Genomic DNA, 12,412 nt, shown 5'->3' with positions numbered 1-12,412 from the left:
CTGTCTGTCCTTCCTTCCATCCTTCCTTCCTTCCATGCAGTCATAATGAAACTTTAATTGAACATAGCAACTTTCTTGAAGTTGCTACCAAAACTCCCTGAAGTTCTTTTTTAATTTTCTAAAATTATTTTTCCTTTGAGTTTCATTTGGAACTATTGCTACTTCTGTGTTCTTGAATTCATTATTTTTTAAATGACTTTTTAAAAATTTGATTTATTTAATGTATGAGTACTTTGATGCATATACATCTGCAGGCCAGAAGAGGTCATCAGATCCACTTATAGAGGGTGTCAAGCCACCACCTTGTTGGGAATTGAATTCAAACCCCTGGAAGAACAAACAGACCATGCTCTTATCTGCTGACCATCTTAACAACCCAGAGTTCATTATTTTTCATTCCTCAATTTTCAATTAGTCTTTAATCTCATACAATACATACATTTTTATTCTATGTACTGTATTCTATGTACTGATATTTAAAAATCTTTATTTATTTTATTTGTATATCTTTTGCTTGCATGTACGTATGTGTACCACATGCATAGCTGGTTGGCGACCAGAAGAGGACTTAGAATCTTCAGAGACTGAATATATACATGGTTGTAAACTACCATGTGGGTACTGCAACAGAGCCTGGGTCCTCTGGAAAACCATCCAGTGCTTTTAACTACTGAGCCATCACTCCTGATATGTAGACTTTATCTCTAGAAATCACTTTGGGATTATTTTTATTTCTTGTAACTATAAACAGAAATCAAACTCAGGGAAACAAATCAGGCCTTAATGTTTTCTTTGTGAGTATTTTAGTAACTAAGCTACCCCGCAGTTCCCAGCTATACTTACTGTTCAGATCTTGCTTTCAAGATTTGTAATGTGAGACAGATTCAAGATTGAAGGGTTTTTCCCCTAATACTGAGGAAAGATATATATACTCCTTGTTCAGAGTTCTGTGAATTATGAAAAAATTCAGCGTGACTGTGATTCTCAGTTCTATGCATCTGAGACTCCAATATTTCTCATATATTTGATGCTTCTTTTCAGCCTCAGGTTCTTTCAATGCTATGACTTATTAGTCCTCAGCTGTATATTTGAAAGGATGTTCTGTCTCTTAGACATTTTCTCCTCTTTATTATTCTATTAGCACTCCCCCCACCTCTAGTCTCCACAGATGCTCATTTTCTCCTGCTCACTCTAGAAGGAGTGTCAAACCCTTTCTGGGTGTGCTCTATCCAGCATGTCCTTCAAGATTCATAAAATGTTATACTATGAAGAGAAGGTTTCTCTGCATAGCTTTTCCATTGTTTCAGGATGACTGTCTCTTATTTCTAATAATTAATGGGTTTTATCATTCAATCTTTTGAGTTTATATGTTAGGAATGGACAGGCACTGCTGTTCCTACCCTCTCCTCTCCCCTCCCTTCCTCTCCTTTATCCTTTGTCCTCCTCCTCCCTTTTACTCTTCTCCTCCCTACTCCCTCCTTCCCTCCCTCTTCTCCCTCCATCTCTTTCTCCCCATCCCATTCCTTTCTCTTACTTCCCACTACAGTCATACATTCATTATGCATGGCACTGAATTTCATGGGTGCTCTTTCATACACATGCATCATGTACTTTAAGTATATCCTTACATTAATCCCACAGCAACCCCTCTGCCCTCCCATTTCTCATCTCTTATCCCTTCCATTAGTTTCTTTGTTTCTCTAAACATTTTCTCTTGTACTTTCATATTATATACACATCCATGATTTGATATATCTCTATAAAATCTAAGAGCCCTGGTGACTTTCCTATAATTATTTAGAAAAGGTTACTATCAAAGGTTGCGGGGCACTGTTGAATACTCCATCCAAGTTCTTATCTGAAAAGTCACATATAATACAGTGCATATGTAGAATTTTAAAATAGCAGCTAAATAGCAACTAAAATGTTTTATGATCTACACTTTTCATGAAAATTTATGTAACATACATAGTTATTTACTTAGCCCTATGAGAAATACTTATACTCTTTAACTGCAGCATAGTCCTCTCTAATATGCTAGTATGTGCCAATATAAATGTTTCCTGCGGCTATCTTGATTCTTTTAGGATGTGGTGTTGTTGACACATTAACAAGAACTCTGAGAGTGAATAATTGTGTGCCTGTCTGTGATTGCTGAAGCTCATATAAGTGATGCATCAGCACACTGAGGAAGGCAGAGTACAACACTGTTCTGTTCTGTATGTGCACTCCATTGTGTAGGCCAGGCATGAATAGAATCACACAAAAACTGGGAATTCCTGACATAATGCAGCATCTGCAGAGTGTACTTGGAAATACACTTATCTATATAAGTTTACTTGATTAATCAGTGTTGTCACTGAAGAATAAGTTATCATTTACTTAGCTATGCCACAAGAATCCTGAGTATTTTCACTTAAATAATCAATATTTGTAACTTAATGACTTTAAATTTAATACTATAAAAGAAATGTATCACAGGGACGAAGTACAAAGTACTTTAATACAATTTTATCACATCTTTATGATGATGAAGCAAGTTTTAGAAAATTCTTATATTGTGGCCCTTACATTGTCTAAATCAAGATAATGCTCTGGGCTGTGAGAGTTTTAATATGTTTCTAAAATTTAGTATATTTCAGTTATAGAATATTGGTAGAAATTACTGTTAGAAAAGGGGTGTTTCTTACCAAAAATTTCTTGACCCTGGCACTTTCAAGCACTGGATATTTGGCCAGCTCTTGAGAATTCACCTTTTGCTCCTTGAAATGCTATAATCTGGGTTGTGTCTTAGAAATATGGAACATGTGCTAAGCGGGATTCCTGAATGTCATGGGTCTATGCACACATATGCAGGTGTGAGAAGTTGTTTGTGTGGGCATACATGCAGGTGTGTATGCTGGTGTGAGTGCCCTTGAGGTCAGAGCTTAACAGCAGATATCTTGCTCTATCACTTCTCACTTTCTTCCTTTACAATAGGGTCTATCCCTGAGTCTATAGCTCAATATTGTTGGCTAGACTAGTGGCTATCAAATTCTAATGTTCATTCCATGCCAATACTCACCTAGGGTTTGCCTGACCCCACTAGCTTTTATGTGGGTGGTGGGGATCAGATCTCAAATCTTCATCCTTGCACACAAAAGTCTCTTTTATACACCGAAAGCAGCATTCTTACTGCCTGTCTTCTCTCTAATTATTTCTTCAATCATATCCCCTTGCCCAGGGTCCTCATGTCCAGCTAGTATTATCCTATATTTTTACCAAAAGACATTATCTTTTAACACAATCGTTTTGGAAAACTATTTCCAGTTTTTATTTTCCTATATATCTTTATGTCAAATAGGCTTTTCTATTCAGATACCTAAAAAAGATTTTAAAATAATATATTTTATCCAGGGAACTAGTTAGAGCTTGTGTAGATATTTTAAAATGGACAGAAAGCATATTTGACTCAATAAGTATTCCTTGAGCACCTATTCTGTGAAAATCATACTAATAGGCAGTCATTAGGAAATATGCAGATATCAAAAGATTTATAGTGTTTTATTGAACACATTAATTTAAAGCTATTTGCTGATGAGTCTTTTACATTCAATGCACAACACAGAGATGGAGGGATGGAATAATTGCTTTTTAAAATCATCTTAAAGGTCAAGACTAACATCTCTACCCACATAAGTCAGGTTAAGAAGAGAAAAGCATAAACAATATTCTAATTAAATTCTTATGTGATATGGAATCTTCAGACATGAAGACCTAGTGAAATCTGTTTCCACACTGATAAAGGAACATGACTGTGCACAAAGGCACACTCTTCTGACAGTACACTGGGGTGTGTCCGGTGAAGACATCCTTGGCCTCTCTGTGGAGCTTTCATTCCTTCTGGGTGTGATCTAAAACTTCTCTGAAATGATAGATTTGGAGGAAACAGGAACATGATCATCTGAAGTTTTGTTGATTGCTTTGAGGGAAAGGGGGCTCTGGATTCTGCCACCCAGTTTAGGAAAGGGAAATTCTGGTTTATATTATTCACTTTGAGGGAGGATAATCCTGGAGAGAGCAGTTTTAGAGAAGGTTAAAGAGCTCATAGAACTCACCCTGTCAAAGTACCATGCCTGGAAAACTCCAATCTACCTGTCCCCCTGTCCCCACCTGATACACAGAGAAAGCTTTGAGAATAAAACCAATATGCTCTGCCTGGCTTGTTTCTGTAAACCTGACTGGCAAAGGGAGGACAAACACACAAAGATATGTACAGTAAAGCTGGGACCTAGTATGTGTCACATTTGCATATGGATCAGAGGATGGCTTTGCCAGTTTCCATGAATATGAGGCCTCAGGGCCCTTGTCATAAATATAGATTCACTCAGAACTTCCTTGGTTTACTACATAAAACTATTTTGTTTGGATTTGATTTTCATTTGTGAGGAACAATTTAACAAAAGAGGATTTATTCTGTCTTGTATTTTAAGGAGATACATTCCAACACAAAGAGGAAGACATGGTTTTAAGAGCAGGATGGCCAGCTTGTCACATTGCATTGGCAATCAGGAAGCAGAGAGTAAGCAGGAAGTGGGACTCTATCACACCTCAAAGTCTGTCCACGATGATTCACTTCCTCCAGCATAAAAACTGTCCCTCCTAAAGATTCAATAACCTCAAACAGCACTACCAGGTAGAAAGCAAGTGTTCAGGCACATGAGCTTATGGGACATTTCCCAGGCAAACCGCATTATTCTAGAATAGCTAAAAGAAGGAATGGATTCCCTCAGCAGCATTGTGTTTGTAGGTCGAAAAAAATTAATATCATCCCAAGAGATAAGTGGAAGGATATATGAAACTTTGTCTGGCTTACTGATAGTTATTGTCCTTAGTGCCTTTACCATACTCTTTTCATCAGCCTTCTAGAAGAATTCAGGGCATAGTATCTGATAACTTATAGCTTTTGGGAAGAGACTCACAGTACTTTTTTCTGCTACTAGGAGTGACAGATCTAATGAAATCTGCCACATTTCCCCCATATACATATTCTAGAAACTGTTTTTATTCTGGGGAAGAATGTGTGTATGTTTTTATAGCTAAAGGAAGAGTCATGTTTAAGAACTTCCACTGGCATTCAATGAGAACCACATGTATCACTTATCAGCACAGGACATGTGAAGTGACACATCAGTATATTAACTGTAAACAATGTACAATGTAGTGAGCATTTTTCACTATGAACAGTAATTAAAAGCATGCATATCATCAAATGGTTTGTCCTGTCTACTCTTTTTGTCAATATACATATTGTAAGAAAACAGCTTATAATAGTGATTGATTCAAATAAAGCCACTTCTGAGAGAGTAATTGTTCTAATTAAAACATTGGGCATTTTCAAGCATTTAGACTCATTTGCATGTCTTTCAATTCTTAGTGTTGTGAGGAAATACATTACAAAACAATATTTCTTGATGTAGATACATTAGTTTTCATTGTGTATGTTTTAGTTAATGTTCATAATTTTGTGCAAAGGGTATCTTCAAAAACAGTTTTAGGTAACTGACCTGGTGCAGTAGATAGAAAATTAATGAATAAAAGAAGAAAAAAGAATTGAGACAAAAAGAAGAAAATAAGTTATTTATATTTTCTTAAATAGACTAGATATTCTGAGAGTATAGTGTTTTTTAGAGGACAAAGAACTATACCAATCTTGTGAATAGAAGTTTTTATTTACATGAATAGCTAAAATATGTGTTAGACCTCAAAACTTACTTGTTCTTAGTTATTAATTGTGGTTCTGAATTGTAAGAGTTTGGGGTACATGGGCATACAAAACAAAAGTCTTTGTTCTTACAGAGTTTTTACTTAAAATACTAGAGAAATGTCATACAACTTCTTACTTGATCAGTTTAATAAAAATGTGAGCGAGCGAGCACCTATTCATAAAACAAACCTTTTTGTTTCACATTAGTGGTATTTCCATTGCTTTGAATGTCAGGACACAATATTTATGTAGAGTAAGCATTTTTTATCATAATAAATATATGTCAAATGTCTTAACATTTTTGAAACTTTGGCTAAGTGCATACTCAATTTGAGAAGACTACTTATTTTTTATGTGTCTATTTTAAACAAGTAATTTCTATATAAGAGTTTTCATCTTAGCTAAAAGTTTAGCATTTGACAATGCTAATTTTATGTTTTTATTTTCAATGCACATTGTATCAGTGTATTTTCTCTTTAAAGTAACCTACTGTTAGTTAAAATACATGCTATAATATATAAATCTGCTTTACTTGTAACACATAAATTTCAGAACATAGTGAAATATTCTTCGGGAACAACTAATTCAGAGCCAGTGTCCCTGGAACAGCCCGTCAGAATCACAGGATGTGTCTATCCACCTACCTAAGGCTCCTTAAGGATCTGATATAACATTTAGCTGTATAAGGATACCAATATCACATCTGTATATTAAGTGATAAATAAATATAAATTTAATTCCCATTTTGAAAATAAAAAATGCAAATGGATTGCCATTGTGCCTTTGTATACCTGTAGGCAGCCTGCTTTGCACACCATTACTTTATAGAGTTGTGCTTTGTTTGTGGCTGCCTAGTGGTTCGTATCCTGCTGAAGAATGTAGGGTTTTCTTGGTCTGTCATTGATAATCACTCCTCTCATTCTGACATGAAGATTCATGTAGGTGAGTGGTCTAGCAGATGTTAGATTGAGATTTGTTGCCCAATTATAGTGATTGCCTGTGTGTTCATTCTCCTAGTCAGTCTAGGAGCTCAGTTCTCTTTGCTTCATGGCGTGTGACTGACATGGCTCTTTTCTTCATCTATTTATGTATTTATGAATTTATTTATATATTTATTTATTTATTGCCTTCCTATGATCATCCACATATATTTTGGCCTTAGAGGGAAAGTTATTATTTTGTTTCTTTTTATGATTGTTTGAAAGATGAATATTAAACTTTAAGTGGCCATATCAGCCAGCAATAGATCATTTTACAAGTAATAAAAAGAAACAAGTGTCATAAGAAACATCTCTGCATTGGGAGCTTCACAAAATCAACTGACAAATGCTAACTTTAAGGAGTTAAACCAGTTAGCCCACAGAAGTAGTACTTATATTTTTGGTATATATGACTACAATTTTAATTGTGAATGTATATGAAATATTATTCTTACTCATTATTCACCAGTAATTAATAGATTTTATTACAATCTCTAGACTTTCATTATAAAATTGGCATGCCTTCATTGTACAAAATTTAGCAAAAAATGTCGATAAATACTTTCAAAATTCAGTATATTTAATATTTTTGTGTGTTTTCTTTCCTATAATTTTTCCTAATAGGTGGTAAATCATATTTTGCCACATTCCTTTTTAAGAATATAAGCTATGTACAAAACTCTGTACCAGAGTTCAGCTTAAAGTTAGAGGTCTAGAAAACATAACTACATGAGTGATCTGTGAAGTATCATGTAAAAATTTGCTAGCCATTGTCACTGTGGTTTTTCACACTGTTCAAGTTTCACTCCTGTCAGCCCTATATGAAATTGCTGTATGTTTTACTAGCCCCTTGTCAGTATTTAATCAACAAACAGTCACTGCAAATATCATGAACAGTGTCACACACTTCAACTTTATGTTACTTTATGTGAACTTTGTGAGATAAATATTATCATACAATTTTAACAATATAGACTTATAATCATAAATTATAAGACAAATTATTAACATCTGTTTTAAGTACTGTTGGGTACATAGATGTCGCTTGAATTGTTTCTGTTTATTTTAATCCATTTTAAAGCTCAAAAGTGGGCAATTTATATGTTTAAAAAATAATGATGAAGTACTTAAGCGATGGTTTAGTTGACATTTTATTTACTGAGAATGCATAAGAAATCCCACACTGGTGAGATGATAAAGGGAGAAGAGCATTAAGTAGTGGAAAAGCATTCTTTGAAGGTAAACAGCTCAATAGGTGGACTATGAAAACAACTTGATGGTGTGGAGGTGGATACTGGTCACATGACAGTCAAGTCATCGGTAGAAATTCCTTTTGACTGGAGTTGAAGATGGGCAAATTGCAGGGAAAATGGTATGGGTGGAGCCTTAGAAGTGTGGTGCTGCCACATGAAACTGGTGAGGGAGTCACGGGAGTATGGGGGGAGGGGGGAGACAGAAACTAGGAACTTAAAACCTTGTCCAGGTACAGAGTGGTATGGATGTAAACTTTCAATGACTTTGATACTCTGACAATTCCATCCTGGCTTTGCCTTGCCCATTTGCTTGTGAGTGTGCTGGTTGAGACACAGCTAGGTGTGATTATAGAAATGGTAGCATTTTTGTTTACTTCCTTTTTATTTGAGGTCTATAAGGGAATTTAGTTTAATTGTTCCATTTGTAGAGGCCACATAGCCTGACTGTTAAGAGGGAAAGCTGAGTGTTCATACTCAACCTCCAGTCTTGTAAATTCTGTGCCTTTTGTAAAATTATTTTATTGTTCTCTTTCTCAATTTCCTCATCTTTGATTAGGCTTTCTCTGAAGTAGACTCATAGTGAAGATTTAGTGAATAAATCAGAGTTTTCTTAGAACAATGCCTAACATCCAAGGACATATGTAGTTAACAGATTTATAAAAATAAAAATACCAAGTTCTGTATAAAAAGGTACATTCAAATTAGATTGCTTTTCATTATTAAATGGACACTAGAAATTATAATTTTGTGTTTTATTGTTGCTTCCACAATAGGGATGAAATAAGGGCTCACTGTGTAAGTATAAGGGAAGCTGTGTGTTAGGCTACAGGGTCCTCATGTCCTGATTGATCTATTAAACTAAATTCTGGAAGAACTAGTGGCTAGAATGTGCGGCTATTTTAAAATAAGCGCTGACAGAACATTAGGAATTTTGCAGAACAGTTGCTGGACTGTAAAATCCTCTGTATATGTTCACAGACACTAATAAATTCTTCCATCCTTTTGGCTGTATTTTTGTTTTTGTTTGTTTGTTTTTGAGACAAGATCTTACTTTGTAGCTGTGGTCATCCGGGAACTCACTATGTAGACCAGGTTGAACTTGAACTCATGTAGAACTGCCTGCTAGTGCCTCTGACTGCTGGGATTAAAGTCATGTGCCATCATACCTGGTTTACTTACATTATTTTTCTTGCTACCAATGTACAGAGAAGAGCATAAGAAATGTAGCCAATACCAAGTACAGGACTGCAGTGGACTGGGCATGTTAAACAGATGAATGTGAGGATATATATATATATATAATATTCATCTCAGAAGTATGGAATTTTGGAAAGAATTGGGAAGGGGAAACATGTTCAAAATTTATTACATGAAAAAAATCTATTTTCAATAATCAAAAACCAAACCAAACAACAGCAACAACAATGGCAACTATTATTCAAGCAACTATTAATCTTAATTTTCAACCTGATTGGATTGACTTATCTAACAAACTGGTAGGTCTTGACTCTGGTTATATATATGAGGGGATTTCCAGAAAGGATTAACTGCAGTGAAACATGTACTTGAATGTAGGCCATATCATCCCATGGGCTGGGTGCTCTGACAGAACAAGAGAATGAAAAAGACAAAACATAATTAATTAATTATGGTATTATGAGATTTTGAAAATATTTGTTATAGAAAAAGGCATTGATAAGTTATTTCTTTGCCAGTGAAACAAGCCAATTCAAGCCAGATTGAATTATATTAAATACAGATTGATTGGAAGGTGCTCTTGGGTGAGTTCATTGGCCCCAAGGACTAAGGCCAGGGGAGTTGCCATGAGAAGGGAGAGAGATCAGGGGGAGGAAAGAAAGAGAGAATGAGCATGTGCAGAGAAGAGAAGGAGAAGAGAGAAAAAGAGAGGAGGGTGTAATAAAAAATGTCTAGGTTATACAGGGAAGTGCATCTGGGGGAAGGGCAGCCCAGCCTCTGGACTAGAAAGTTCAGGGTTAGAGCCAGGTAGGGACTGAGAGATTCTGGGGAAACCTGGAGGCCATGTCTGCTTTGATATGTAAAACATACACTTCAGTCCCTTGTCCAAGGGTCCAAAACTAAACAGGTATATATACAATACAGCCTTAATTATCACTTAGATATCTCTTTTTTAAAACCAGCATTTTAAACACACCTGTCTTCTGACATGCTTGTTACAGAGAAGTTACAATACTTCAATGCTAGCTCACTTTCCAGAATGTTATTTGTGTCCAATTTATCATCCCATCTATGATGTAAATGTGCTCAGTGCAGCTGTATGCATAAAAACAATGACTGAGCTTGATTTTTTTTTTCATTTCTTAAAAGCTAATCAAAATCCCAGAGCTATTCTGTCGGGGGCAAATCTCTCTGTTTGGCCTGTTTGCTGTTTCTGTTTGTCTGTTGGCTAGTCTGTAGTTATTAAAGACTATGTGCTAAATTGTTCACTGCATCCTGTAATTTGAACAGCACAAACAAATTTGCATGTTTTATTCAGCTGCTGTGGAGAGAAGCCTGTTGCCATGGTAAGAATTATGATGCCCCATATTAGATATGCTCCCAAAATGAGGATGGCCTTTGCAAAGCCACATGCAAATAGTTATTTTCTTAAATAGAGCTAGCTCTAGGGAAACACTGAATTACTAGGCAGCTACCTTTTCTCAGAGTCATTAAGTGGGAAGACCACAATACATAGCTTCCCCTTCTGTTGTTATAGCAAATATCTACCTCTCTTTACTTCCATGCCTGATGTTCAAAAATCAAATTATACATACATACATACATATATATATATATATATGCACATATATACACACATATATACATATACATCATATATACCATAAACATGTATATACATATATGTGATATATATATAATATATATATATATATTATATATATATTTGGCTGTACTTTTCAGTTATATAAATGAAGAGCTTGCTTGTTTCATTTACAGCTTAACTAGTATCTTGTCCTAGAGCTGACTCCTATGTTGATTAATGTATTGTCACGTTTCGCTGTTTGTTGTTTTGTTTCATTTTGTTTCAGCAGTGCTGGGTGTTGCACATGCAAGGCACTCACTGCAGCATTGAGCCAAGCCCAATCTTCTTTTGATCCTAGGCCTCACTTTGTGTTCAGAAGTGGAATGCCTGACTCTTGTATATGTGATTAATAAACACTACAAATTCTTCCATGCAAGCAGGAAGGGGGCATTGTCCAAACTGGGAATTTTAATAAAGATGTACATTGCATTTTAATATATTGTTTTAAAATACAGTTTTCTCATACTTGAAAAGTTGTCAATTTAAGTAAAATGAAACTCCATTTAAAACCTTTAATGAAGTTTCTGAGTCACTCCTTTGCAAAATCTGGAATTGCCACCCTGAATGAAAGGAATAATTAGAGGTTAAAATCATAATTAAAGTAGTGATTTAATTAGTTTATCCATGTAATGAATAATTTAAACACACATTCTAGTTTCATGAAATGCCCTATTTTCTGAAGCTTATTATTATGCCTGCTTTAATTGTGGTGGTTTGTGTAGTCTGGATATCATGACCCAGACAAGTCTGCGAGCTAGAAATGTGTACCCTCTACAAAATGTCTTCTTCTGAAAAAGAAACATGAAATTTTTAAAAAGAAGGGTAACAACCCAACTTTCCCTCAGCCTTGTGAAGCTGATTATCCTTGTATTTGCATTTCAGATCCCCAGCTCAAGGGCATAGTGACCAGGTTATATTGCAGGCAAGGCTACTACTTGCAGATGCACCCCGATGGAGCTCTCGATGGAACCAAGGATGACAGCACCAATTCCAGTAAGTCACAAACCAGGTCTGCTACTGAAATGGCTTTGTGAGATGCATTTGTAAACGTTTGGTTCTGTTGGCTTTTCCAGTTGCCCACGAAAATGCATGTATCATTTTACTGAGACCACATACATGAAGGTACTAATGTAGAAGGAGGCACTTGTGGTGTTAAACTGAGTTTGTTCTTTCTCATACACTGGTTATGTCCAGAACATCACTATTCATCCCTGATTATAAAAGTTAGGTACACTAGTGCATTAGTATAAAAGTTAATGTCTCTTGCATAGAGGGTAATCTTCAGATTATTACTCTGTATATATACATTGTATAAAACATTTGATTATCTTATACAATAGGGTCTGGGTTTATTAAAAAAAACAATGTACCTTTTGTAATATTGATATTTGTCTTCTATTTGCTATTTTTTAATGTTACAATTGTTACATTTTTCACAAGATTTATCTGGGACCCTCCTTACTTAAATGTTTTCTCCTATACTGGTCTCTAATTTCCTTTAATTGCACATTAGTTTTAACACACACATACATAAACACACACACACACACACACACACACACACACACACACACACACACACACACACACA

General features: G+C 35.4%; 1 protein-coding gene across 5 annotated transcripts in view; it reads left to right on the top strand.

Annotated features, from left to right (window-relative positions):
- Window positions 1-12,412, top strand: part of Fgf14 (fibroblast growth factor 14) — a 626,226-nt gene that overhangs the window by 455,776 nt on the left and 158,038 nt on the right. For all 5 annotated transcript variants that reach the window (XM_029541653.1, XM_021203046.2, XM_029541652.1 and 2 more), the window contains one exon: window positions 11,704-11,814. In XM_029541653.1, the coding sequence (XP_029397513.1) occupies window positions 11,704-11,814 (111 nt within the window). The remainder of the gene's footprint in view (window positions 1-11,703; window positions 11,815-12,412) is intronic.

Source organism: Mus pahari, chromosome 8 (assembly GCF_900095145.1).
Source record: "Mus pahari chromosome 8, PAHARI_EIJ_v1.1, whole genome shotgun sequence".
Lineage (NCBI taxonomy): Eukaryota > Metazoa > Chordata > Mammalia > Rodentia > Muridae > Mus > Mus pahari.
This window is presented reverse-complemented; position numbering and strand designations above follow the sequence as displayed.